Source organism: Nycticebus coucang, chromosome 24 (genome assembly GCF_027406575.1).
Source record: "Nycticebus coucang isolate mNycCou1 chromosome 24, mNycCou1.pri, whole genome shotgun sequence".
NCBI classification, from domain to species: Eukaryota; Metazoa; Chordata; class Mammalia; order Primates; family Lorisidae; genus Nycticebus; species Nycticebus coucang.
The window spans coordinates 3,360,156-3,387,622 of NC_069803.1; the positions used below are offsets into that span (position 1 = coordinate 3,360,156).

At 39.9% G+C, this 27,467-nt stretch overlaps 1 protein-coding gene across 2 annotated transcripts; it reads right to left on the reverse strand.

Moving 5' to 3' along the window:
* Positions 1 to 1,597: 1,597 nt before the first annotated feature.
* Positions 1,598 to 26,957, reverse strand: DDHD2 (DDHD domain containing 2). 2 transcript variants are annotated; one of them, XM_053578511.1, is made up of 18 exons: positions 26,290 to 26,957; positions 24,816 to 25,060; positions 23,852 to 24,042; positions 22,838 to 22,927; positions 21,986 to 22,106; positions 20,658 to 20,747; positions 18,778 to 18,913; positions 15,724 to 15,932; positions 15,421 to 15,488; positions 14,446 to 14,568; positions 11,294 to 11,389; positions 9,376 to 9,495; positions 9,128 to 9,283; positions 8,758 to 8,860; positions 8,483 to 8,653; positions 7,600 to 7,759; positions 4,439 to 4,546; positions 1,598 to 3,739 (listed from the first exon to the last, which is right to left on the reverse strand). In XM_053578511.1, the coding sequence occupies exons 1-17, from the start codon at positions 26,343 to 26,345 to the stop codon at positions 4,465 to 4,467; spliced, it is 2,217 nt and encodes a 738-aa protein (XP_053434486.1). In that variant the 5' UTR covers positions 26,346 to 26,957; the 3' UTR covers positions 1,598 to 3,739; positions 4,439 to 4,464. The 2 variants fall into 2 exon arrangements, with proteins under 2 accessions (XP_053434486.1, XP_053434487.1); XM_053578512.1 differs by having other exon boundaries at positions 24,816 to 25,043; positions 26,290 to 26,955.
* Positions 26,958 to 27,467: the final 510 nt, after the last annotated feature.

Genomic DNA, 27,467 nt, shown 5'->3' on the forward strand with positions numbered 1-27,467 from the left:
AATCCTATAACTATATGATAAAACTGAGAAACCATAAATCTAGAATTTAGGAGTTTTTTAGCCACAAGTAACCTGGAGGGCCAAGTGTTCTGTACTATGTGGTATCTACTATGATTTAGGAGCTTAATATGTTTAAGCCAAGACCCCGTTTCCTCTTTCTTTCAATGTACTACTGGTTGGATCCATAACTGAATGACATTTACCGAAGTCTGCCACAGGCAGTATTATCCTCCTCTAACCGAAGCAGAATGCCATAACCCACTTCCAGACAAATCTGCACTACCTACTGCACAGAAGCAGCCTGGGGATTCTTGTTTTGACATTTAAAAAATGGAATCTACCTCACTGGAGAATAGGTGAATCAGCCCTCCTAACTGGAACATGACCAAGACCAATTCTGGCCTCTTCACCCCTTCCAAGGTACAAATGAGGACATCGGCCACCCTGTATTCTGTCTCCATCTGAGTACACAGGATTTGCCCTGTTTCCGTGAATCTATCAAGAATTCTCAAGGTTCTTTTCCTCTACTGCGAGCCACACATTCTGGTAAAGGAATTTTTCAGTTGTCCTCCAAGGGCTTATGAATCTGGTCCAGCAGAGTGGTATCCCAAGATCTACCGTGTCTGGGGAAGGATGGTGTCAGAAAGAAGCCTTTATATAGCGCCACTTTATCCTAGAAACTAGAGTAAGTTATTGAACTTAATTTCCATCTCCCATGGCTCAAAATCTTAAAATCTAATGCATGACCAACTACATTACTTCCGTTCGGTTGACTTTCTCTGGTGACAATTCCATCAAGCCTTAAGTAGGCAATGTCCAGTTTGAGGTAATTTATCACTGTTAGACATTCTATCAGAGTCCAGCCATCTGGTATTGCTGTCCATTTGGAACACTGGGGACACAACAAAGAAGAAAGGGTCACCCAACAGCAGAAGGTTGTTTCTGCCTCGTGTGTTGTCCTGACTGTGCTCTGAGCATCTTTCCCTCCATTCATGACTGAAGATCTACCCAAATGCATCAGCTCTGCCAGCTCACTAAGGCAGGAAACAGAATTTTAGATGTCATTATCTGAAGCACAAATGAATCTTTTTCTATTCCTTCTTCACAATGGATATAAGAAACAATTACAGGATAGCATCTGAACTGATGCTGTAGGACCTTATGCAGCCTTTCTGCTTACCATGATCCTACTTTAAATATGACTTTGTCTATGTCATATTTTCAATGTATCTTTTTCCTTCAGTAAACCTGATATTCAAATAATATAGTAAACGTGTGCTTTTCTTATACTTAATTTACCATTCAGATACTGGAACATAAACTAAAACCCTGGGTCCCACTTCACACTTCTATCTACAGTGGTGGCTAATATTTATAAATACCAAAGGGCAGTCTTAGTATTTACCTTATAAATGCCAGGCTTTAGATTCTGAACTGCATCTGCTTATGACAATAAAAACACCAAAGAACTAAATATTAGTGAACTAAACATTAGTTCTTTAAACTAATTTTAGTAATACACAGGAGAAGGAAAAATTGTTATTGTATTGATTTTTTCTTTTAACTTTATGATGGATGAAGCCAGGCAAAAGTAGGCAACTGGTCAATGCAGTTTTATTTCAGTATTTACTAAAGTTTAAATATAATCACGTAAAAAACAAACATTTCAAAAGTGCAAAATATTAGAAAGTTAATCAGTGCTATCAATCTTTCCATGCAAACAAATCTCTTTTGCTGAGATAAGCAATACTAATGCTGCAGCTGTGAATATGTACAAAATGCTGCTGTACCGAGATTTAAAAACAGGCTTGGTTTAGAGACCGCACATGACAGAAATCCTCTATGAAGCAGTGCAAACAATCTACGGCGCTTTCACTTGTGCTCATTACCCTGTGTAACAGACAGCCGTAGTAAAAGCACAGGTGGATGGATGCGATACAAAGCTCCTTTATAGTTATCACCTCTCCCCACCAGGAAAGAAACATTGCTTGGTATAAAGAGTAGTTTTTCTAGCTATCCAGGGTTATGCAGTTCGTCTTTGGTTACAGGGACTCACTTGTGTTGTCCTTTGGTTTACTCTGAAACGGAACCTATTGTGCTAATATGGAGTAAATGTAAATCTGAAGACGGCAACTTGACAAAAGCTTCCCCTTTAATATAAAGTAAATGCTTAATTCTCAATAACCTCCCTCGGAGTGTTCCGTATCAATGGCATGTCTTACTGGTTTACTTACCCAGCATTAGTCTACAAGCATATGATCTGGGAGGCCAGGCTCGATGTATTCTCCAACCTCATCTCCACCCCATGGCAACAGTAATTGTCCTTCCTTCTTTTCTTTCCAGAAAGGGATAAAGACACTGCTGTCTAAGGGACAGCTTCAATAACTGTTAAATGCCAGTGCTTTGGACACCGATATATTTACCCCCCAAAATTATAAAAAAAAAAAAATACAGTTTGCTTGCTGATACCACCCTATGAACAGGTCTGTGGAATCTGAGAGGGAGTGGACCAGCAAGGAAGAAAAGACACAAAGTGGTGAGAAGATGCCTGGGGGAGGGGCGGGAAGGGGACTGGTCTGTCCTCACTATATTCTTCAAAGTAAATCTCACTTTGCAGGTTCCAGCCTCAGCTGACATGGACTCTGCAAGAGCTATTCCTTGGATCTGGGTTTTTTTCTTTCAGGATTAATTTGAACAGTTCCCCTTAGCCGAACCTACCTTTTCAACTGACAGTGACTGTGGCAAGAGCTTAGTATAAACAGTAAAACATTCTGGATTCTGGATACTTAAGAAGGCAATGATATTCATACAATGCTTTTAAAGAGACTAAGATACCATCCTCACCCAAGTGAAGTGGCAGATGACAATTCTGTTTCACTATAAAAGGACCATTAAAAGATTTTACTTATAACCTAAGCAGCCTGTGAAGGCTGTGTAATTTCATCAACTTTTATATCTTAAGTTATTACCAAATAACTAAGACTTCTAGAGTCTCTCAATTTGAAGTATAATATAAAAGGGCAGGTCTAGAATATATAACATCTTTTTACCTAACATGAACTAAATTGTCCACTTTAAACTTTTACAGCAGCTCAAAAAGTTGTAAAAACAATAAACAGCATCAGTGATTCCTAGCAATAAGTCTGTAAGTCAGTTGTAAGAGCAAACAATGCTCCTTTTAAACTACATTCTAACCTTTCTTCATAAGGTTCACAAAGAAAGAAAACACTGGTTCAAAAAAAACACCCACAATTACCTTCTCCGTAACTACTCACACGCAGCCTCAGGCGCAGAGAACATAAACAAAAGAGGAGTGTGCCACGAAATGCCCACTAACCTCAAGAATCTAGTTTCTTCCAAACTAGAACATGTTCTAAAGATAAGCAATAATTTTTTAGAAAAAAAGTCTACCTAACCCCAAACAAACAAAACTCAAAACAGACTCCACACTATCTCAAGTTCTAAGCAATGAAGGGTGGCATTTAGAAACTATCATCTGAAAATTAAAGTTGCAAACCACCCCCAGCTATGAAGAAAGGATGTTTATATGAAGCCGGTGGTAAAAAGCAATAAGGTCTTCCCTTTTCTTTTCCATTCACTTCCAAAAAGGAAGATAATCTTCCAAAGACCCCACTGGTGAGTAAGTGGCAGGCAACATGCAGGAAAGGATGCAGCTGAGGACAGGAAACTTGCAGCAACAAACAGGTGGCTTTCTGAGGGTGGGTCCCTCAGTGTCCATCTGGGGAAGAGAGTGGGAGAAGAGGTCATCGTGCAGTCACAAGAGGCAACCATGGAGAACGCCAGAGTCCAATATCCAGACCTCTAGGTTCACGTCTAAAAGGCTGAGTAGGCCAGGCTCGGTGTAATCCGAGCACTCTAGGAGGCCAAGGCAGGTGGACTGCTTAAGCTCAGCCTGAGCAAGAGTGAGACCTCGTCTCTACCAAAAATGAAAAACTGAGGCAAGACGATCACCTGAGCCCAGGAGTTTGAGGTTGCTGTGAGCTGTAACGCCATGGCACTCTACCAAGGGCAACAAAGTAAGACTCTTGTCCCAAATAAAATAAAATAGAATAAATAAATTAATAAATGGCTAAGTAATTTAAATCTCCAGATAGGCTGTTTTGTAATTAAAATTGTAATCGTTGCCATGATAACTCTGAGATGATCAGAACTATTAGGATTCTCAGTTTAGATTCTAAAAAAATGACAGGTGTCATTGGACAAAATCCCCAGCCAAAGATACATACACTCATCCTCCTCTGATTGGGCTATTATACTTTTTCCCCATGAATTTCAATCAGAATGCATTTAAAAATGAGTAATAGCCTAGATCTTGGTGACAGGCAACAGAAAAATACATTTATAAAAAGCTCGAGGCTCCACAGTTACTTACGATGTGTTAATAATTATACTGCATACGGGACACTTAAAAACTTACATTAAGCAGCCACAGATGGGTCATTTTTACTGTAAAGGCTGATCAAGGAAGATACCCTGAGTTTGGTAGATCTCTTTGAGGACCAGCAATACTGTATCTTCAGATTCCCTGTAAAGTAAAAAAAAATTATATTGAGAAAAGAACGTAAGTGCTATATGTTTTACACATTATTTCATTTAATCCATAGAACCATCTTGCAAGTTCATTTTTTACAGATGCAAAAAAATGAGACCCATTAATTATTATTGTTTAAATAATATCAGGCAAAATATGTGAACAGATACTTCACTAAAAAATAATGTATTTGCCATATGGGTGGCAAATAAATACGTTAAAATAAACTCAGTATCACTAGTTATTAGGGAGATGTATATTAAAACCACGATGAAGGGCCATCATAACCTATTGAGAATAACCAAAGCACTAGTTATCAAGAGTTGTTGAGGATAAGGAGCTCTTGAACTCTCAACACTGCTGAGGGAATGAACACTGCTGTTGGCAAAACAGCACTTCTATTCTCAGGTGAGAAGTAATTTGGCAAAGAAAAAAAAGAAAAGAAAAGAAAAATGGAGAAAATAAATATAAAGCCACACTTCTATATGACATCCAGCAATTCCACTCTTATTTATCCAGCCGAGAAATATTAAAGAATATGTCTAGACAAAGTCTTGTTTTTTGTTTTGTTTTTTTTTTTTGTCAGTTTTTGGCCAGGGCCGGGCTTGAACCCACTACCTCTGGCATATGGGGTCAGCGCCCAACCCTTTGAGCCACAGGCGCTGCCCCAGACAAAGTCTTGTATGTGAAAGCTCCTAGTAGCTTTATTTGTTAATAGCCAAAAAATGGAAACAACCCAATGCACACCAACAGCTGACTATCCGGATCAACTGTGATATGTCCATACAACAGAACACCACTTAGTAATAAAAGGAAAAAAGTTATCAAGTGGATAGATGACATGGATGGACCGCAAAATAATTATGCTGAGGAAAAGAAGCCAGACAAAAAAAGAAAATATGTTGTATGATTATAAATAAAAGTTACATGTAAGTCTGAGCCAGAGCGAGACCTCGTCTCTAAAAATAGCCAGCACTGTGGCAGGAGCCTGCAGTCCCAGCTACTTTGAAGGCTGAGGCAAGAGAATCTCTGGAGTCCAAGAGTTTGAGGTTGCTGTGAGCTGTGACGGCACAGCACTCTACAGAGAGCAACAAAGTGAGACTCTGTCTCAAAAAAAAAAAAGTTATATGCAGACTAATCCACAATGACAAAACAGGTAAGTGGTTCCCTGGAAACTGGGAAGAGGAGAGAAGAGAAAAGGAGGTCACAAAGGGAAACGAGGAAATTTCTGAGCATGATGAATATGTCCATTAGCTTGATTGTGGTGAGGATTGTCAGAACTCATCAAATTTGTGTACTTTAAATATGTGCAGTATGTTATACATTTTTCATAATAATTGGTAAAGATTTAAAGTTGATAAAACTCTGGAAAAGCTGTGGGGAAACAGACACTCTCATACATTCCTGGTGACAGTGTAAAAAGGTACAGCCTCTATTTGGCAGTATTTATCAAATATTACAAATATATGTACCCTATATACCAGCATTCCCATTCTAAGTATCTTATCTTTCAAATGTACTCTTAAGTAGATGAAATGACGTGAACAAGGTGTGTAATGAGCAAAAACACAGAAATCTAAAGATCCATCAGTGGAGGACTGACTCATACAGCGGCAAACCACGCAGGCAGCTGGAAGAGAATGAGGAAACTCTACATACAATAGGTAAAAAAAGCTCCCAGATATACTTGTAGAAAAAACAAGGCACAGAAAAAAATTATATGAGATACTATTTATGTTTTTAAAAGGAAGAAAATCATATATTCTTCATATGTATTATACATATGTATTATATATACATAAAATAGACTGCTGAAAGAAATTTTAAGAAATACACATTAGTTTTATATGGGGAGACTAGTTAGCAAGGGATGAAATTTTAAAAACTAGTTTAATAAATTAATAAAACTAGTTTATATTACTAGTTTCATTATAATTTCATTTTATATCTTTTCATTTCAAACCATACAAATGTACTGCTATTCAGAAATTTTAAAATAACCCTCCTTTCAGATAGTCTAGCAAGCCAGATCAGGAGAGAACATTCTTACAAAGTATTATTTTAGGCCCAGAGTGGTGGCTCACACCTGTAATCCTAGCACTCTGGGAAACCTAGGTGGGTGGACTGCCTGAACTCAGGCGTTCAAGAGCAGCCTAAGCAAAGAGTGAGACCCTGTCACTACTAAAAATAGAAAAATTAGCAAGGCATTATGGCAGGTACCTCTAAGTCCCAGCTATTAGGGAGGCTGAGATAAGAGCATTGCCTGAGCCCAAGAGTTTGAAGTTGCTGTTGAGCTATGATGCCATGGCACTCTGGCCTCAGGCAACACAGGGAGACCCTGTCTCAAAAAAAAAAAAAAAAAAGAAAGAAAGTATTATTTTAGCCCCTTAGGGGACTGCTTTTGCTGCACTGCAGTTTGATTTTACGTCATGGCCTCTGCTGTATTCCTTATAAACAGATGATATTGATTATATCTGGTAATAATTCCTTTATCAGAATTCAACAGAAAAATTCCTCTAAGGACCTTAAAGCCTGTGTTTTTAAACACTTATCTCTGACCCATCTTATTTTCCTGGCTTTCGTTTTTCTTTACTTCAATTTCTTCAGCAATGAAGTTGTGTTATACTGTATGAATTTCAATGAGCGTCATTAATCCATTCTACAGTCCATCAGGTAATTATGTTTAGTTCTGCTCTAGCTACTATAAATGCTTCCAAATGGGTTCCTTATATACTTCCAGCAATAGTAATTTATTTGTTCCAGTTCATTCACATGCATCCAAATGGCCAAGACACACTGTTAAGACCAAGCTCAGAGAACTAATGGCTGCCAGCATCATTAGCCCCATGCTCTACCCAAATGCAAAACGAAACTATGTGTTTAAACTAGATTTCTTTAAATGACACAGTTGTGCTATTTTGTAACTGTCTGAATGAGGAATCCTGCTAATCTCAAATGTGTACTTGGTCTATTGTTCTTTTTCTGTATCTACCAAGTATCTGTGAAACACTTCAACAAAAAACAGAACAAACACAAACAACACTTACCAATAGCACAGATGGCTTTGTAAAGCAAATAAGTACTCATTAAAACTTTCTATGGGCTTCTCCTGTAGCACATAGTCAATGCGTTGGCCTCCATTCAGCATTCCCACATTGATGGGCAAAACTTCTTTATCTGCCACAGCAGTCTCTTCTGTGTTACTATCTGGATATGGGCAGATAATAATAAGAATCTTAAAAGCTTTGAGCCCTCCAGGGTTGTCCTGTTAGCTTCAAACTCTAAGTTTACCACAGGATAAGCTACTCTCTGTTTGGAGAGTTTTGTCCTGTCTTCCTCCTCATGATCTCTCCTTAAAGTTCCTCCTCAGGTCACAATAATTTTGTCCAATCTCCCTTTTTTTCTTTTGCTTGACATCATGACATTACCTGTACCTCCACTAGCTGTCATTTTCCTTGGGTTTATATACTAAATGCAAGCAGGACTAGAACTCTTTGGGAAGTTGAAAACTAAAGCAAAAGAATACAATATTGATTGTGAAATTAAGTGGAGAGTATCCTACCTAGTTCCCCTCCAGAATAAAACTGAGCCACAAATACATAGTGGAATGCTCCTTGTAGAAGCAAGGTGCTTCACAGAGTAGGCTCCTAATATTATCCCAGGGTTCCCCAGAGGGGATGCTTTAAAGCCTAGTTATTCGACACTCAGCTTGTCTTGACATTTTCCTCACAAATAATGTTTTCCCATGATTTGTTCTATTAAGATGACAGAAAAGGTTAGCAGAGCAAAAAGCCCATTAGGACTCCTAGTATAGATTCTATACAATAAAAGGAGAAAGGTAAGAAGGACTTGGGAGAATAAGGACTCTATTCCGTGGAGTCCCTCTTATCTAGCCTGATGTGGGTAATCAATGTGTACAGCGTCACTGACCACTTGGCTTCTCTGAACTTGATTCAGGTTCTGCTTCACTTTCTTCTGCCGTTTCTGAAGCTTGTAAGGCGGGATATGAAGTTCTGGTAAAAGACTTCCAGGCCATCCGCAGTGAACCCAGCAAGTTGTTCTTCAGGTCCGTGCTCACCCTGGTCAAGCCCTCTCTCAGTTCTGAAACACAAACATAATAGTCATGACTGATGCAGAGTTCAGGGTCCATTCACTCTGCACTGGCCAAAAAATCAAGAATTATCAAGCTTTACATTCTGACTTACCTAAGTGCATCCGTTTCCTCCCTTTATGATGTGGGATCAGCATTGGCTCAAAATCTACTTCTGGGACCACCATTGGTTCAATCCTATAAGCCACAGGATCAAACTACATAGGAAAAATAAGACCTACATTTACCTCTGCTGAAGAAAGATAGTCTGAGGAACCATGTATCTTAGGCAAGAAAAATTATAAATTCATTTAAAAAAAATGTGCACTTGTGTGGCCCCCTCACTTCCGGATCAATGCTATTACATGCTGTCTCTCTAGTAGAGAATGGTATAGAAAAAAAACACATCAACACAACAGAAAATCGTATGTTTTATCAATAAGCCCCAATATTCATATAAACCACAGTAACTATACAATGCTTACAGGGTGATAAATATTGAAGAAACCTTTGCATGTGGGAAATCTGTAGTTAGGATCAATTCTTTTTAGACCTCGGACAGTAAGGAACATTCCAATCGGAGATCCAAAAGCAAAGAATATTTCTGGTTTATATACAAGCCTGGGGTATTTTACAGACACCTGGAAGGAGAAAATAAAAGCATCTCTTATTAATAACAAAAGTTATATCTGGTCCTACAATACCAATGAGAGGCATTAATTAGTACTGTTACCTGCCCAATGCCAACATCGAAATACTCCTCACTTCTAGTTTCATTAGTACGACTGCAGAATTCAGATTCTTTGGGAATGTTTGCTTCTGAAGCTGACTGTAAAGTTGGTCTATTGATTCTCTTAAAAAAAACAAACAAACAAAAAAACAGTTATGTGGAGCAGCGGGGCATGGTGGCACACTCCTCAAGTCCCAGCTACTGGAGAGGCTCAGGTGGGAGGGTCACCTGAGCGCAGAAGACTGAGTCTACCCTAGGCCACATAGCAAGACACCGTTTCTATTTTTTAAAAAGTTACATGGAGTTTTTATACAGTCAAAATAGTTTAAGGATTATGCAGTTTTCTATTTCAAAATAGAAATAGTTTTGAAATAGCAGCCAATAAATCTAGGAAGAATTGCTCAGAAAACAATATAAAGTTGATGAAAACAACAGTTGTGTTAAATTATAAACTAACATCCCTACATGCTCTAAGATGAGGAGAGTTGTACACAGCCCTTTGGACAGCAGTTGTAACTTTAGGCAACCATCAGGAAAGAAAACAAGAGAGCAGTAAGGGAAGGAACCCTGGGGAGTGCTGTGAAGTGCCGTGCGATTGCAGTCAAGGCAAGTATTCTCTATGGGTATAGAATATAATACATGTACGGAGCCAAGGACTGAATTTTTTTTTTTTGAGACAGACTCTAACTCTGCTGCCCAAGCTAGAGTGCCATGGTGTCAGCCCAAGCTAGAGTGCCATGGTGTCAGCCTAAGCTCACAGCAACCTTAATCTCCCGGGTTCAAATGATCCTCCTACCTCAGACTGAGTAGCTGGGACTAGAGGCACCCACCACAACTTGCTGATTTTTTTTCCATGTTTAGTAGAGATGGGTTCTCACTCTTGCTCAGGCTGATCTCAAACTCCTGAGCTGAAAGAATCCTCCCCCCTCAGCTTCCCAGAGTACTAGGATTATAGTTATGAGCCACTATGTCTGGCCAGGACTGAATCTTAAAAAATAACTGAGCCACCTGCTAAATAGTTGGAAAAGAATTTACTACTAAAATATGGAAAGGAATTCAGTGACCAGAAAAACTGAATGTAGAAGTACTGTTATAACAGGGATAAACCTTTTTATTAATATTAAATCATAGCTGTGTACGTTAATGCGATCGTGGGGCACCATACACTGGTTTTATAAACAGTTTGACACATTTTCATCACACTGGTTAACACAGCCTTTCTGGCATTTTCTTAGTTATTGTGTTAAGACAGTTATATTTTACATTTACTAAGTTTCACATGTACCCTTGTAAGATGCTCCCTCTCCCCATTCCCCACATTCTTAGGTTATAACTGGGTTATAGCTTTCATATGAAAGCCAATAATATGGATAAACTTTGAGAACATGATGTAAGGGAGAAAGGCAGCACAAAAGGCCATATGTATGATTCCATTTATATGGAATGTCCAAAATAAGCAGATCACACACACAGAAAGAAGACTGATGACTGACAGAGGCTGGGGCAGGAGGAATGGGGAGTGACTGCAAAATGCGTCTGGGCTTTCTCTTTGGGATGATAAAAATGTTCTGGAATTGCATAGTGGCAATAGTTACATAACTGTGAATATACCAAAAACTATTACATTGTATACTTTAAAAGGGTTAGTTCTATGGTATGTAATGTACATTATATTTCAATAAGGCTGTTATAAAAAGAAAACAAAAGGAATAGTAGGAGTAGAAGGGAAGATAAGACTTTTGAAGCTAATAACATTTTTAAGGACACAGATAAAGAAAATGTGCTTAATTTCCAAAAGGAGAACCAAAGATTAATTACCAAAACTGCTTAGCTCCCCTGAGTAAATACCCCACAAAGCACAAGGATACACCACAGATGTCAAAGAACTGCTCAGTCAAACAAGCTCTGTTAGTCACACTACCGTTGGATGTTTACTGGTCCTGAAATAGTTTAATATCTTCTTTCTTGGTCCTAAAGGAATTCCCATCTCCTGAAGATCTCTGTCTGTACATAAAGCCTAAACACAGAAAATAAAAAATCTTTCTTATTTGTAGACAAAATAAAATCATTTAATCACCTTTAGAGGAATAAGACCCAGCATTTGGTGGTTCTTTATTTTATATTGTTTGAGTTCCCTAGTGGGAGCTTAATAACTTCAAGTAGGAAACCCATTTTATTCATAAAACAGCCTAAAGAAGAATAGAAAGCATCAATACTATAGTACCGACCAGCTGTCAGTGGCGTTGTTGAGCTGAACCTTCAACTTTCTAAGGAGAGTATCCAGGCTTCCGAGTTCCTAGCAGGTCCCTTTGCAATAAAATAGACCAGTAGCTGCAATCAACTGCAATCCCATTCTACCTTCATGATATTTTCCTTGGCCAGAAATGCACTAAATACTCTCAAGATTCGAAGGATTCAGCAAAGTATGGCGAGACAGAACCATGTAAAACACTCACCAGATTTTCATGATAAATATGGTAATATTGTGCTTGCTGGTGGCACTGCTTTTTGTGTTGTTGCATGGGTGTATACAATAACACAGATTGTTGGCAGAGTTACCCCAGCAGAGTGGAAAGTTCAGTAACCTTCACAGTTGCTATAATGCAGAATTGTTTTGAAACAAACTTGGCATGTAACCACTCTGCTGCTCATTAAACTATAGCATAATTGAAGAAATAAAATACATTTGAAGTCTTTAAACAGTCAAAAAAAATACTATAGTACCAATGTTACAATAACAGAGGTAATATTGTAACTATTAAAAAAAAAAAAACTAGGGTGGCACCTATGGCTCAGTGAGTAGGGCGCCGGCCCCATATACTGAGGGTAGCGGGTTCAAACCCGGCCCCGGCCAAACTGCAACCAAAAAATAGCCGGGTGTTGTGGCAGGCACCTGTAGTCCCAGCTACTCGGGAGGCTGAGGCAAGAGAATGGCTTAAGCCCAGGAGTTGGAGGTTGCTGTGAGCTGTGTGATGCCACGGCACTCTACTGAGGGCAGTAAAGTAAGACTCTGTCTCTACAAAAAAAAAAAAAACTAAAGACATCTAATGACTTCCAGTCACAATCTGAAACGGATCTTCCTCCCACTTGTGGGCATAGCAGTGAAAACAGGCAGCAGACCCAGGAGTGTGGGCAGACTAACAACACCTGAGCGACAATCTTGTTAAGGAAGTCTTCCTTCACCCTCTCAGACTAGGTTAATTCATCCCATTATACATTTTTTTTTTTTTTTTCTGGCCAGGGCTGGGTTTGAACCCGCCACCTCTGGCATGTGGGACCGGCGCCCTACTCCTTGAGCCACAGGCGCCGCCCCCATTATACATTTTTATACCTTTTCTACTATGTGTACCTTTTCTACTTCATTATTATCATAATTTGTTGCATATGATTATTTAATTTGTATCTTCCACATTAAATTATAAACACTGTAAGGTCAGAGACCACATCTGCCTTATTTATCACTCTATCTCCAGTACTTGGCATAGTATAGTGATCACAGCAAACATTTACTAAATATCTGTTAAATATTTAGTATGAATGTGTATTTAGAACGTTATTTTTAGGGCTGGGAACAGTGGCTCATGCCTGTAATCCCAGCACTTAGGAGGCCCAGGCAGGTGGATTGACTGAGCTCACAGGGTTGAGACCAGCCTGAGCCAGAGCAACACCTCTGGCTAAAAATATCTAAAAATAGCCGGGTGTTGTGGCGGGCACCTATAGTCCTAGCTACTAGGGAGGCTAAGGCAAGAGAATTGCTAGAGACCAAGAGTTTGAGGTTACTGTTGAGCTATGAGCTTAAAAACTGAAAATGTTTTTAAGTCATTAAAAACAGGTCAACAGAGTGAAATTCTGTCTCAAAAAAAAAAATGTTGGGCAGTGCCTGTGGCTCAAGGAGTAGGGCGCCAACCCGGTCCTAGCCAAAAACTGAAAAAAAAAAAAAAAAATGGAGACTTTACATCCTTCATATTAACCTGGATGGAAGTGGAACACATTATTCTTAGTAAAGCATCACAAATGGAGAAGCATGAATCCTATGTACTCAATTTTGATATAAGGACAATTAATGACAATTAAGGTCATGGGGGGGAGGAAAAGCAGAGAGAGGGAAGGAGGGAGAGGGGTGGGGCCTTGGTGTGTGCCACACCTTCTGGGTGCAAGACATGATTGCAAGAGGGACTTTACCTAACAAATGCAATCAGTGTAACCTGGCTTATTGTACCCTCAATGAATCCCCAACAATAAAAAAAAAATGTCATTTTTAGAATGAATGTATCACAAACCAGAAAAAAAGCTCAACAAAAGTGAGAAAAAACAAATAAGCAAATAGCAACAGTCAAGCTCTTGAAAGTGGAACAGAAAATAAGAATTAGAATACTTTTTTTTTGTAGAGACAGAGTCTCACTATGTCACCCTCAGTAGAGTGCTGTGGCATCACAGCACACAGCAACCTCAAACTCCTGGGCTTAAACAATTCTCTTGCCTCAGCCTCCCAAATAGCGGGGACTACAGGTGCCCGCCACAACACCAGCTATTTTTTTCTTTTTGTAGTTGTCATTGTTTAGCAGGCCCCAGGTCAGGTTTGAACTCACCAGCCCCAGTATATGTGGCCAGCACCCTAACCACTGAGCTACAGGCACCAAGCCAGAAATGGAATTCTTCATGGTCATTCAGGAGTCCGTCCTCACACTCGCTTCACGGTCATTCAGGAGTCCGTCCTCACACTCGCTTCACGGTCATTCAGGAGTCCGTCCTCACACTCGCTTCACGGTCATTCAGGAGTCCATCCTCACACTCGCTTCACGGTTATTCAGGAGTTTGTTCTCACATTCACGCTCTCTCTTAGCACACATTTCATCTTTGCTCCTTCGCTATATGAACATCATCAATATGGCTCATCTGAACTTTGAACTCCCACAAAGCAAAGTTCACTCTATATGATAAAAAGCCAACAAATAATGCTGAAGAATGTTATTAATGATAATGTCACCAAGGGCAGCTTCTTGGGTAAACATGAAGATAAGCAATAAACATACCGAAAATACTTCGGCATAAATTTTAAAAAATTATTTTTACCAGAGCTTCTTTATCTACTTTCTCCTTCTCAAAGATACTACAGAATTCGGAGAGTTGGAGTTTCTTCAAATCTTCCTCTAGTGTCCGTGTATCTCCTTGATCCATAACAATATTTAGTGAATCCTAAAAATTAAATTATAAAGCTCATATTTTCAAAATTTACTTAGTTTCCTTTATTATTTTATAATGAAGACATGTATGTTATTTCCACAATGATAGACACTAACTTTAATTGTAATGTATATGAAATATAAATTAAGAGGTGAATGAGCTTCAAGATTTTTGTTACTTCAACTGAAAATGTTTTTAAGTGAATGAGTAAATAATTATCAAAATATTCTTTATCGTCATTAACAAACATTTATGGAGCTTAAAGGAAGCTCAATGCTTAAGGAATTAGGGGAAAAGTAAGAAATAAAATAGTCTAAGACAAAGGCTCTGTCTGCCTGGAAGAACTCATGGGCTAATAGGAGAAATGAGACACTTACATAAAAAGAAAAGAAAAAATACAAGATAGTATATGCTAAGTGCCACATCAATACTATAGATGATACGTGTTCACAAGACTTTGTTTTACTAAAATATACATTTAAACTCCAAGTCCCCCACCCCCAGTACTTTCAAGTAAAACTTCTATAAATCGTATCAGTTTACATCTAATTCATTCTTCCTTTCTCCATATGCAAATTGCATTTAGCTCAATAATTCTATCACTTTTAATAAGCAGTACTTATAAAGGAAAACAAGACACTATGGTTATTTTAGAATATGGCAATTATTTGTAGAAGCATATTACTATCTTGCTTCTATCATCCAAAAATAAGAAATAATTATAAGTCTGTTAAAATGAAAACAAAAGTAAATTTAATGTCTTGGCATGAGACTGAACTCAGCTAAAAACAAAAAACAGATTTATGATCTAAAAATTCTTACTAAGGAGTACTATAAGAGAACCTATCTGAACATCTAAATTACCTTTTCACTGTCAATGTCCCCCAAAGAATCTTTCTGATTTGTTAGGATATCAAACAATATAAGCGAACCTATAAGTAAAATAGAAGAAAGGGACAATGTGTAAGGATTGCCACTACACGTGTAAGCAAATCTACATGGCAGAGAGTCTCTCCTTCCACTTTACCACCACCCTTCTAACCGCTTCTTCATCACAAACCACTTCTAGACCTCTGAATTTGATCATGATAAAAGACACTGAGCTTCAAAAACAGGTGTCCTTAAAATCTGACAGTCCTCTCTGGTCACAAAGAGTTCATCTGTTACCTAAACTATGACCAGCAATGGATACACCCCCTTTGAAGTCAGGGTTCCTCTGCAGAAAAAGTGTGTATATTCGGTTCATTTCGGAAACAACCGTGTCCACAATAGTCTGACAGTAGGTGGGGCTATTGTAGAAGAAGACGTCCAGAATTGTGTCATTGGTGAAGTGCCTGAGGCGGTTAATGCTGGGCAGAGTTATTCGCTGCAGATCTCTGAAAAAAAGAAAGAAAATGTAAGCAGGAAACCTAAATATATTTCATAGGCACCTCTAAGTTATTATCTCACTGAGCTTTCAACCCTGTATTTAAATAGCTAATGATAACAAGAGACAACTATCAATTTATAGGAAAAACAGAGGACCAAGTAAAATGTTCAGTGAAGCCAAAATAATGCAACCAACAAAATTCAGAGTGGAAGAAATGCTCCAAGGCAGCCCAGTTTCCTGAATATATAAACTGCACCAAAATTATACATGTAGAAGAAGAGATAATCGAGAGATTAACAGAGATTTAAAAACCATATCAACTAATTACAAAGTATGAACTTTATTTAGACCCCACTTTAAAATATGTGTAGGCTCCGGTGCCCGTAGCTCAGTGAGTAGGGTGCCGGCCACATACACCGACGGTGGTGAGCTGGAGCCAGACACAGGCCTGCTAACCAACAATGACAACAGAACTCATTTCTGGTAAAGTAAGATAATGCTGATGCTGTCCAAATCAACTTCCAGTGACAGCTTCCTCAAAATTTACAGAAGGAGTCCTCAAATATTCAACAGCTTTGGCAGTTTAGGGAGGGCTACATGCTCTTAATAACTTCTTAGCATCAGCTCAAATATTAAAGAAAGTGGACTCCACCCTAATAACAGCAATACCACAGTTGAGTGTTTGGCATATGGGATATACTCAGATCATAGGGCATTAAGAACTGAAAGACGGGTGGCGCCTGTGGCTCAGTCGGTAAGGCACCAGCCCTATATACCGAGGGTGGCGGGTTCAAACCCAGCCCCGGCCAAATTGCAACCAAAAAATAGCCGGGTGTTGTGGCGGGCGCCTGTAGTCCCAGCTACTCGGGAGGCTGAGGCAAGAGAATCGCTTAAGCCCATGAGTTGGAGGTTGCTGTGAGCTGTGTGAGGCCACGGCACTCTACCGAGGGCCATAAAGTGAGACTCTGTCTCTACAAAAAAAAAAAAAAAAAAGAACTGAGAGACACAGACCCCGAAATGCCATTTCTAAGATGAGCAAGGAAAGACTGCTGTTTCTTTCATCTTTCTTTTTTTGTGTGTGTGTGTGTGTGTGTATGTGTGTGGTTTTTGGCCGGGGCTGGGTTTGAACCCGCCACCTCCGGCATATGGGACCGGCGCCCTACTCCTTGAGCCACAGGCGCCGCCCTCCTTCATCTTTCGGAGAAGCATCTCCTAATGTTATTCTAGAACTCTATTATAAACATACTTTTTTCTGGAGAGCTCATAACAGTAATAGACATCCTCACTATAAGGCAACCTTCTCTATCATCACCATAATATTTACAAACAAAACTACTGGGCATGACCTTAAGAGAGTCATCACTTAAAAGTCATGTACCAATTATACCTTAAGATACAATTGCCAATAATTTAATGTTTGAGGATATCCTCTCTTTTTTCCTAAATTTGAAAAAATACTTTTAAATATCACAAAAGAAACAATAAAATAGGCTGGACAGTGGCTCACACCTGTAATCCTAGCACTTTGGGAGGCCAAGGCAAGTGGACTGCTTGAGTTCAAGAGTTCGAGACCAGCCTGAACAAGAGCAAGAGCAAGACCCCCATCTCTAAAAAACGGCCAAGCATTGTGGCAGACACCTGTAGTACTTGGGTGGCTGAGGCAAGCCAAGATGGCTTAACCCAAGAGTTTGAGGTTGCCGTGAGCTATAACGCCACAGCATTCTACCCAGGGTGAGAAAGTGAGACTTTGTCTCCAGAAAAATAAAAAATAAAAAATAAAAAGAAAGAAAACAACAAAATACTTTTTACATCTTGACATCTTGGGGTATGGTTGGCTTCTGACTCCTGAAGATGGAAATGCTTATACACGATGGGAAGAGAGCAATGTTTGGCTTTAATGCTAAAGAAATAATGACACTGTAATAGTAAATACAAGTGAGCCAGTAAAACATACTAAATAGCTTTTTTCTTTTTTTCTTTGAGACCCAGAGCCTCAAGCTGTCATCCTCCAGCAACCTCCAACTCCTGTGCTTAAGCAATTCTCTTGCCCCAGCCTCCCAAGTAGCTGGGACTACAGGCGCCCACCACAAGTCTAGCATAGCATCCATTCTGTGTTTTTGAGACAGTCTCACTCTGTCACCCCAGCTAGAGTGTAGTGGCATCAGCATAGCTCAGAGCAGCCTCAAATTCCTGGGTTCAAGTGATTATCCTTTCTCAGCCTCCCAAGTAGCTGGAACTACTGGGACAGGCTGAAACATCTGGCTAACTTTTCCTATTCTTTGGTAAAGGTAGGGTCTTGCTGTGTTGCTCAAGCTGGTGTTAAACTTCTGACCTCAAGCCATCCTCCCAACTCAGCCTCCCAGAGTTCTGATATTACATGTGTGAACCACCAGGCCTGCTTACCTGCCACTCATTTTTTTTTTTTTTTTTGAGACTGAGCCTCAAGCTGTCGCCCTGGGTAGAGTGCTGTGGCATCACAGCTCACAGCAACCTCCAATTCCTGGCCTCAAGCGATTCTCCTGCCTCTGCCTCCCAAGTAGCTGGGACTACAGGCGCCCACCACAACACCTAGCTATTTTTTGGTTGCAGCTGTCATTGTTGTTTGGCGGGCCCAGGCTGGATTGGAATCCGCCAGCTCAGGTGTATGTAGCTGGTGCCTTAGTCGCTTAGCTACAGGGGCTGAGCCTGAATAGCTTTTTTCTTAAACCAAAGAACTGATCACCATTCAATAGTGTATCTGTGAAATCTTAAATATACAACCAGCTATAGCAGAAATGTCCCTAAGCATATCAATGATCAGAAAATATATTACAATCATGGTTAACAACTCAAAGGTATAAAGTATTACTCACACATCCACACCAGTAGAATGCAAAGGACTATGCCAGTTGACTGGAAGAAATTCTACCCTCCCAATTTGCTGATTTTCTTGGGCTTTCTTAAAATGTGTCTGTAGCAAGTTCAAGGAAACACTTCGAAAATCATTAACTAGAAAGAAAAATTAATTTATGCATCACAGTGAAGCAACAAATCTATAGAATAAAGATGTAATAAATCACATAACTATACTCAAATTGCATTTGCTTAGAATACATATTGAGTCAAAAAACAATAAAGTGGGATTTGGGAAAAATTATGAGTACATATAGGAAAAGATATTCCTTTAATAGTATAGAAATTGCTTTTACCATACAAAACATTTCATCAAAAGAAAGGCTAATTTCAAAACATCTGCTCAGGGGAACTATTTCAATTAAAAAATATATAGACAAGACAGTTTGTCAATTTGTCTTGTAATCAGGCTCCTATCCTAATTTTCTGGTTCTTATAAATAACCACCATCCAATACTGTAGATTTAAAAAAACCATACTTGGGCCACGCCTGTGGCTCAGTCAGTAAGGCGCCGGCCCCACATACCGAGGGTGGCGGGTTCAAACCCAGCCCCGGCTGAACTGCAACAAAAAAATAGCCGGGCGTTGTGGTGGGCGCCTGCAGTCCCAGCTACTCGGGAGGCTGAGGCAAGAGAATCGCTTAAGCCCAGGAGTTGGAGGTTGCTGTGAGCTGTGTGATGCCACAGCACTCTACTGAGGGCTATAAAGTGAGACTCTGTCTCTACAAAAAAAAAATAATAATAAATAAATAAATAAAAACCATACTGCTCAGCAGGGCATGGTGGCTCACACCTGTACTCCTACCACTCCGGGAGGCCAAAGCAGGTGGACTGCTCAAGCTTGGGAGTTTAAGACCAGCCTAAGCAAGAGTGAGACCCTGTCTCTACCAAAAACAGAAAAACTGGTCGGGTGTTGTGGTGGGTGCCTGTAGTCCCAGCTACTCAGGAGGCTGAGGCAAAAGGATCACTTGAGCCCAAGAGTTTGAGGTTGCTATGAGCTACGATGCCATGGCACTCTACCCAGGGCAACAGAGTGAGAATCTGTCTCAAAACAAAACAAAAAAACACCACACTGCTGTTTGAAATTCGTGGATCCTAACCTCCCAGGATATAATTCTAGTTTATGTCTAGAACCATTAACCAGTAGAATCAGACTCCCTTATGGGACAATTAGACTTGAATACTACCAAGTTTTACCTTATTTTATTTTTTTGAGACAGAGTCTCACTTTGTTGCTCTTGGTAGAGTTCTGTGGCATCTTAGCTTACAGCAACCTCAAACTCCTGGGCTCATCCTCCCGAGTAGCTGGGACTATAGGTGCCAACCACAATGACCGGCTATTTTTAGAGACAGAGTCTCACTCTTGCTCAGGCTGGTCTTGAACCCATGAGCTCAAGCAATCCACCCACCTCAGCCTCCCAGAGTGCTAGGATTACAAGTGTGGGCCACCACACCCGGCCCCTGCCCAGCCTTAGAGTAATTACCTTTCAAAATCTAGTTATACTAATGACTTAAATCTTCCTATTAGACTATCAAAAGGTTCATCAAAGTATGAATTACAAAAATGACTGAAGCTTTTTTTATTCATTTAAACTCTATCATCTTTATGAAGGGCTGTGCACTCAAGAAGTACACGTTAAGGTATAAACTATTAGCCTCAGGAACTTACTAATACTTTACATCTAAGCTGGACAGCTTTATTTACAGGCCACCCGTCTTCAGCTCTCCAAATCTTATTATGCAGCTAAGATAACAGACCAAAGACAAGGCTTAATCTCAGCTCACAGAAGCACTGACTAATATTATTCAGTCATCTAATCTTGCATGCTTTGCAAACCTACCACACTGTACAATGCTTCGAAATCGGAGATCACAAGCTGGTCCAATCCCATGGACTACAAAAACCAAGTGATCTATTTGTAAAGGTTCTCCTATGAATGAAATTACAAAGAAAATTAAGCTGTATAATTAGTCATGTATTCTAAAATCAAACATATATAAAGAATAGGTTATAAATATGTGCAAGTTAAAATATGAATATAATTAAAAAGACATGAAATAGTCCTACATTTAAGAACTTAGTAAAAATATATTGATTATACTTTGTTTCTGATTTATTTTGAAATAAGTCTGAAAACAATTTTCAGGTTTTTAAAACTTTTTATTTTGAAATAACTGCCAACTTACAGAAAACTAGAAAGAACAGAAAAGATGCATGCACTTTTTAACACAGATGCAACTTTTCAACAATTACCTTGTGTGCTTTATTATTTTCTGTGTATTTGTGTACATACACACATATACTTCCTGAACCATCTGGGAACAGGATGCATACTTCTTTAACCCTTTTATATTTTAATGTATATTTAATGTATATTTCCTAAGAATATTCTCTTACATAACCAAAATACAGTGACTGAATTTAGGTAATGTAACACTGATAGAAATACTGCTATCTAATATTCCACTTTAATCAACTGATAATGTTTTCATTTTTATGATAATGTTTTTAAAATCTGAAATTTTAAACTTCATTTTTTGGAGTAAATCTAAGACTTTGTCCAAGACACAAGTCATTTCCTGTGCAAGATAAAAGGAATTTTATAATCCAGTTAAATATAAAGCCAAACAAGAGTGACCCTAGCTAGATGGCAATGGGTAATCACCAAAGGCCTACTGAAACACAGTTTTCCTCAGATGAAAATCTTTAAGGACAAGAGTTAGTCAATAAATTTCTCCACAAGCAGGTAAAGTCACACTTCGTAGAATTAAGACTAAATCAATTAATCTGTACTTAATGATTTCCTACATGATACTACCAAATTTTACCCATCCAACTACATGTACTTAGAAGCTTCAAAAGAGATTATTACATCTATTAAGATTCTTAATAGAAGGCAGCACCTGTGGCTCAAAGGGGGAGGGCGCAAGCCCCATATGCCGGAGGTGGTGGGTTCAAGCCCAGCCCCAGCCAAAAACTGCAAAAAAAAAAGATTCTTAATAGAGGAAGTGATGAAGTGATTTCTAGTACATTAAATCAATTCAGTTTAAGTCTATACAATTAAGGATTATTTTTAAGCCTTCATCCAAATCTATAGAAAAAGTCACAATTAAAGGAATAAACAAATTAAGTATATCATTTGATAAAAAAATAAATTTTTAAGATTACCACAATGAACGTCAACAGAGATATTCTCAACCCCTCTCTTCACTGTTCTTGGTCGACCTTGCTCAGTAGGTGTTGACCCCCATTCATCAGACCCTGCAACTGGCTGGTAATGTACCATGAGCTTAAATAGAAAAGATGAGAGCAATATTTTACATTCTAGTCATTCTATATAATAATGTATTTAAAAGGGTAGGAACGGGAGGCGCCTGTGGCTCAAAGGAGTAGGGTGCTGGCCCCATATGCCGGAGGTGGCGGGTTCAAGCCTAGCCCTGGCCAAACACTGCAAAAAAATAAAATTAAAATAATAAAATTCTAAAAAAAAAAAGGGTAGGAACATGTCTTTCAAAACATATAATCGAATCTCAACTGGAGTTTTGATATGAACCCCTTATACCTTGAAATAAAAACCCTGAAAATACATTAGGCTAATAGATCTTTCAACAACAAATACCGTACACACAGAAGATATGCTCACATAATGTATTGGTATTTTCTTAATCTATAATGGCACAATTTTTCCTAAGAAAATTATTTTGTATGAGATAAATGGAGTAGGCTTGGTGCCTGTAGCTCAGTGGCTAGGGCTCTGGCCACATACACTGGGGATGGTGGGTTCGAACCCAGCCCCCGGGCCTGCTGAAAAACAAACAGATTAAAAAAGCTAACACCAAGATGAATGGAGTAAATTATGGTAATGGCTACAAGTTTTAAATTTCATAATTGTGAATTCAATGTTAAATTTGCCAGAAGTTATCCTATGTAGAGTCTGTAGGAAAAAGAAATCAATTAAGTTTTCCTTAGTAATGCAATTAACCATTAAGCATATTAGAGAAATACTTTAATTCATTTTACCTTTGGATTGTGTAATATAATAATTTCTCTGTTGGGAGACTCCAGTTTTTTTTTCCATTCATCCAGAGTTACAGCAAGCATGTAAGTCTCCTTAAAAGAAAACATATTTCAACATTTTTCTCTAATAGCTTTCCTACTGAACTTATTCACAAGAACACTAGACACATGAGTTTCAATAAGAATATCCTATGCCAATTTATCAAGTTTATTTTTAAATTCCTTCAAAATTACAATAGATAATAGCACAAGAGGAAAAAAAATCACTCTTCCATGCCCACAAACGAGAAAAACTCATTTCAATTCAAGTTGGGGCAGGGGGAAGAAGGGTGCTCCCACTGAATGGGCACAGCCTTGGGAGTGTTGGGCACACCTTTTGGGTGCGGGACATAACTGCAAGAGGGACTGTACCTAACAAATTCAAATATTTTGACCTGGTTATTTGTACCTCACATTAACCTAAAATAAAATAATAATAATAATTTTTAAAAATCACTTTTAATCGCTGTTCACATTTTTATATGTTCCTATCAATAGCTTTAATGTCCTACTCCAGTTTTGGGAAAACAAATTTCAGTTTCATAGCAAGAAAAGTGAAAATAGATCTCACTCATCTTACTTGTGAGAGGGACCCACTTCCAGCTTTCTTTGTAAGTGCTCTAAGCGTTCTTTTTCTTAAATAAAATTTCTCTTTGTTAAAAATGAAAAATGAAAATCAAAAGAGATCAGTCCTGTGGTCATAGTTTAAATATTAACAATGATTGACACTAGGGGAAAAAATTTTTTTTAATTTAAATTAAAAAGCTTAATATACTTTCCACAGCATTTTAAAATCTAAAAACAAAATTACTTCATCCTGAAACTAACTTGCAAAATAGAGCGGCTTATTAAATTTTATAATGTCATACAGGGAGAACCAAATTCTGGAAATTCCACAAAGTTAGCTCACAAGGAAAAAAGATCATTAAATAAGAAAAAAAAATTTTTTAAATGAATAAAAAAGGGTCACAGGAATACCTCTAGAACTTGGCTGAAGCTCTCCGAGTACGGAACATATTTATTGTCTTTGTCTCCCTTGTAAAACCACGTACATCGCCTCACTTCTGATGCTAGCTCATCCCAATATACAGCATACCGCATTCTCTCCCCCAAATGAACATCATATCTGCCCCCGTCAGTGGGGACAACTCTCCCATTGCAGTCTTTTCCTATCAAGGATTGGAAAGAGGAAAAGAAATACATATTTCAAAATGTAATTCTGAGTTTCCCTCTAAATAATGTTATTAAACACATGAATGAACAATTTCTATTTGGCTAAATGCTAAAGAAAACGTAATTCCTATATTTTTTTACTACATTAGAAACTGTCAAAACCATTCTTGATTTAAATGAAACTCGAAAAAAATACTTTCCAAATGGTTTTGTTCTTTTTCTAAGAAAGACAGTAGTGCCCCTTAAAAAAAAAAAAAGATTTTTCTGAATTTTTTGCTTCAGAGACCAAAAAGTACATTAATGACTATCATGATGATTTATTATAACAGGCACCATTCTTGTTTCATAAACAAAAAGTAATAAGGTAAGAGTTCATTCTTCTGCAATGTGACACTCTACCCTAGAGACTTCTTTTTTAGAGATGGGATCTCTTTCTGTTGACAGGCTGGAATAAAATGGTGTGATCATAGCTTACTGCAACCTTAACTCCTGGTTTCAAGGGATCCTTCTGCCTCAGCCTCTTCAGTAGCTAGGACTATTGGTAAGCTGCACCACATTTGGCTCTTTCTAAAAAACTTTTTTTAGAGATGGTGTCCTGTTATGATGCCCAGGCTGGTCTTGAACTCTAGGCCTAAAAGCAATCCTCCTGTCTCAAGCCTCCCAAAGTGCTGGGATTACAGGTGTGAGCCACTGCACCCTGCCAGATCTATTCTATTACAGTTTAAAAGAGATGAAAAGTCTTTGTCCATTATAAATTAGTTTCACCTACCAGAGCCATATGCCTCTTCTAGCTGTTGTGAATCCTCAGAGTTGAAAGGAATCCATGTCTCTTTAGAATCTACTATCTTACAATAAAACCAATGAGGAGAAACTGGCTCATACAAGCTGCCAGCATCCATGTCTATCAGCTCAAAGGAACTACATGAGTTTGGTGAGGAGGATGGATCTGACTGGGACAACTGTTCCTGGTGTGACTCCACTGATGACATTTCGCTTTCTAAAGATAAAAGAAAACTATGAAGAGACGATTTCCCTTCTACTAACAGTGTAATTGTTCACATGCACAAAAAAACTGATCATCTTAAGAAGCCATTTCTGCACATAAAAAAAAAAAAACTTAAAGGGGCTACGTAATTTAAAATCGAAATAACAAATTAACAGCTGGATGGGAGGGAGCTTTATTAGAGCTTCTATTAGATCAACCATTTTGCACTCAGCTTCCAATTGTTTCTCAGAAAACTGCATGATTTTATTCAGACAGTAGGTTACAAACGAACCCAGAATCACAAGAACACAGGATCAAAACCTGATTGCAACAAAACACATTTTACCCCAATTTCCAATCTAAACCTATTGCCAAAAGCAGAAAATTCACTGCAACCAAGTCATTAATACTAGGGTTTCAGGAACCAGACCCCCATCATTGCACATTTACAATCTATTGGAATCTTAAAATACAGAAAATAAAACTATTCATTTAAGAACCAATCACTTCGGGCGGCGCCTGTGGCTCAAGGAGTAGGGCGCCGGTCCCATATGTCGGAGGTGGCGGGTTCAAACCCAGCCCCGGCCAAAAACCACAAAAAAAAAAAAAAAAAGAACCAATCACTTCGATTGATCCTTGAAATTGCTCAAAGAGCTGAAAATACCAAACCGTGCCTGGGGCCACTGTGCGCACGCGCACACCCACTCACATTGCCCCAGACTCAGGTGAAAAGTATCAGGCGACCTCAAAAGCCCGTCAGAGCCGCAAAGACGACCCTGACCGATGTGTTTCTCTCTCTCCAACGCTAACATCACTCGGCTAAGAACAAGGCAGCGGACGTCGGCAGTACGTTCCGCAGCTCCGACGCCAGGCACAGGCTCGGCATCTCGGCACCCGCACCGGCACAGCGCAGACACCTGGCTGCCCGCGGAGCCCTGGCCCCTGTGTCCCCGTTCCTGGCACACAGGTGCCACCCAGCTCCGGGCTTCAGAGCTCGGGGTCTGGTCTCCTCCCGCCTCCGGAGAGAAGCGGAGCCACCAATGGACACAAGGGAATTTCCCAGAGCCTGAGGGCGCAGGCGGTACCTGAGGCCCCGGCCGCTCCCCGCAGCCCGGGTCTTCCTCGACCCCACCGAGCGGGTCCTCCCAGCCCTCTCCTCCCCGCCCCCACCACGCGTCCTCCTCCGACCCGGCATCCGCAGCCCGCGGCGCCCTGTCCCGGCCGCCCTAGCCCGGCGCCGGCGCCCATGCGAGCTCACCTGGCAGCCCCGCTGCCTTTCACGCTCTCCCGCCCTCGCCGAGGGGGGCACGACATGTCCCCGCAGCGGCCTTTACCCTGAGGCGGGGCGGGGCGGGGTGGAGCCTGCGGCCCCGAGCACGGGGCGTCCCCGCGCTCCCAGCCGACCAGCGCCGCCGGCTGCAGAGCACAGGCGCGGCGGCCACCGGGGAGCGGGCAGGGCTGCAGGGGCACAGGCGGCAAGTGTCGCGAGAGGTGGAGGGGATCGCGCGAGACGTGGCTCTTCCTGCGGGCAGGGACCGGGAGCTATTCGAGTTTCTGTGACAGAAAGGTTCTTCAAGATCAGCCGATCACCAGCGAGGTGGGCGAGCAGGCCTGAGGCAGGGCTGCTCTGGGCGCCTCACCCCGGGGCGGGGCGCACGTGGACACGCGGGAATGCCGCGCCGTGGGGAGGGCGCTGGCGGCAGCTGCCTCGGTCTCGACCCCAGCGTCTGCAAGACGAGAACGGCTATCATTGGCATGTACAAGGAAGAAGGTTGTTTCCCATCTTGTATTTATGGCATTAGAGGCTGCCAAAAAGGTATCCCTAAAAAACGTTAGAGTTGATCTTGACGGAGTATAAAAGCTGCCAGGGAGGTTGGAGAGGAGGTATGTTTGCCCAAACGAGATGACGTAACTAAGGTGAAAAGTTAGGATTTCCCACCCTCATGAACTTGGACTAGCTTGCTCCCATGAGTATTTCATTTTCTGCAAGACCTCAGTTCCTTTGGCTATTGAACAAGACACATTCCTATGTTCTAGCTAGAAGATAGGTCAAGGATTCAGGCAATGTTTTTTCAGTCTTGTTACTTTTACTGAAACGGAAAAAAAGGAAACAGAGAGGAAATTTTTATAACATATTCTCTTTACAAATCAACAGCCACATACAAATATCCACGTTGACTTAACCTTCTCCTCAAGTTTGTAACACCCAAATGGTTTCAGTTCTTTATGGACAGGATGAAGAAAGGCAAGACTGTGTCCTAGATGACTAGTTGACGTTATAGACTACAAGTTGCTAACATTTACTGAGCTCTATGTTCTAGCTGTGGTTGTAAGCAGCAACTTGATGAAGTAGATGCAATGGTTTATCCTTATTAGAGGTAAAATGTTTCACCCAAAGTCACACAACCAGCAAGCAGATGAGCCAAATTATGAACC

Coding starts and splice junctions, on each gene's coding strand:
- DDHD2 (XM_053578511.1), bottom strand. CDS start 26,345: ATGTCGTGCCCCCCTCGGCGAGGGCGGGAGAGCGTGAAAGGCAGCGGG. Junction 9,284..9,375: donor TCGATGTTGGCATTGGGCAG/GTAACAGTACTA, acceptor TTCTCCTTCCAG/GTGTCTGTAAAATACCCCAG. Junction 7,760..8,482: donor AAGTTCAGAGAAGCCAAGTG/GTCAGTGACGCT, acceptor GCCCATATCCAG/ATAGTAACACAGAAGAGACT.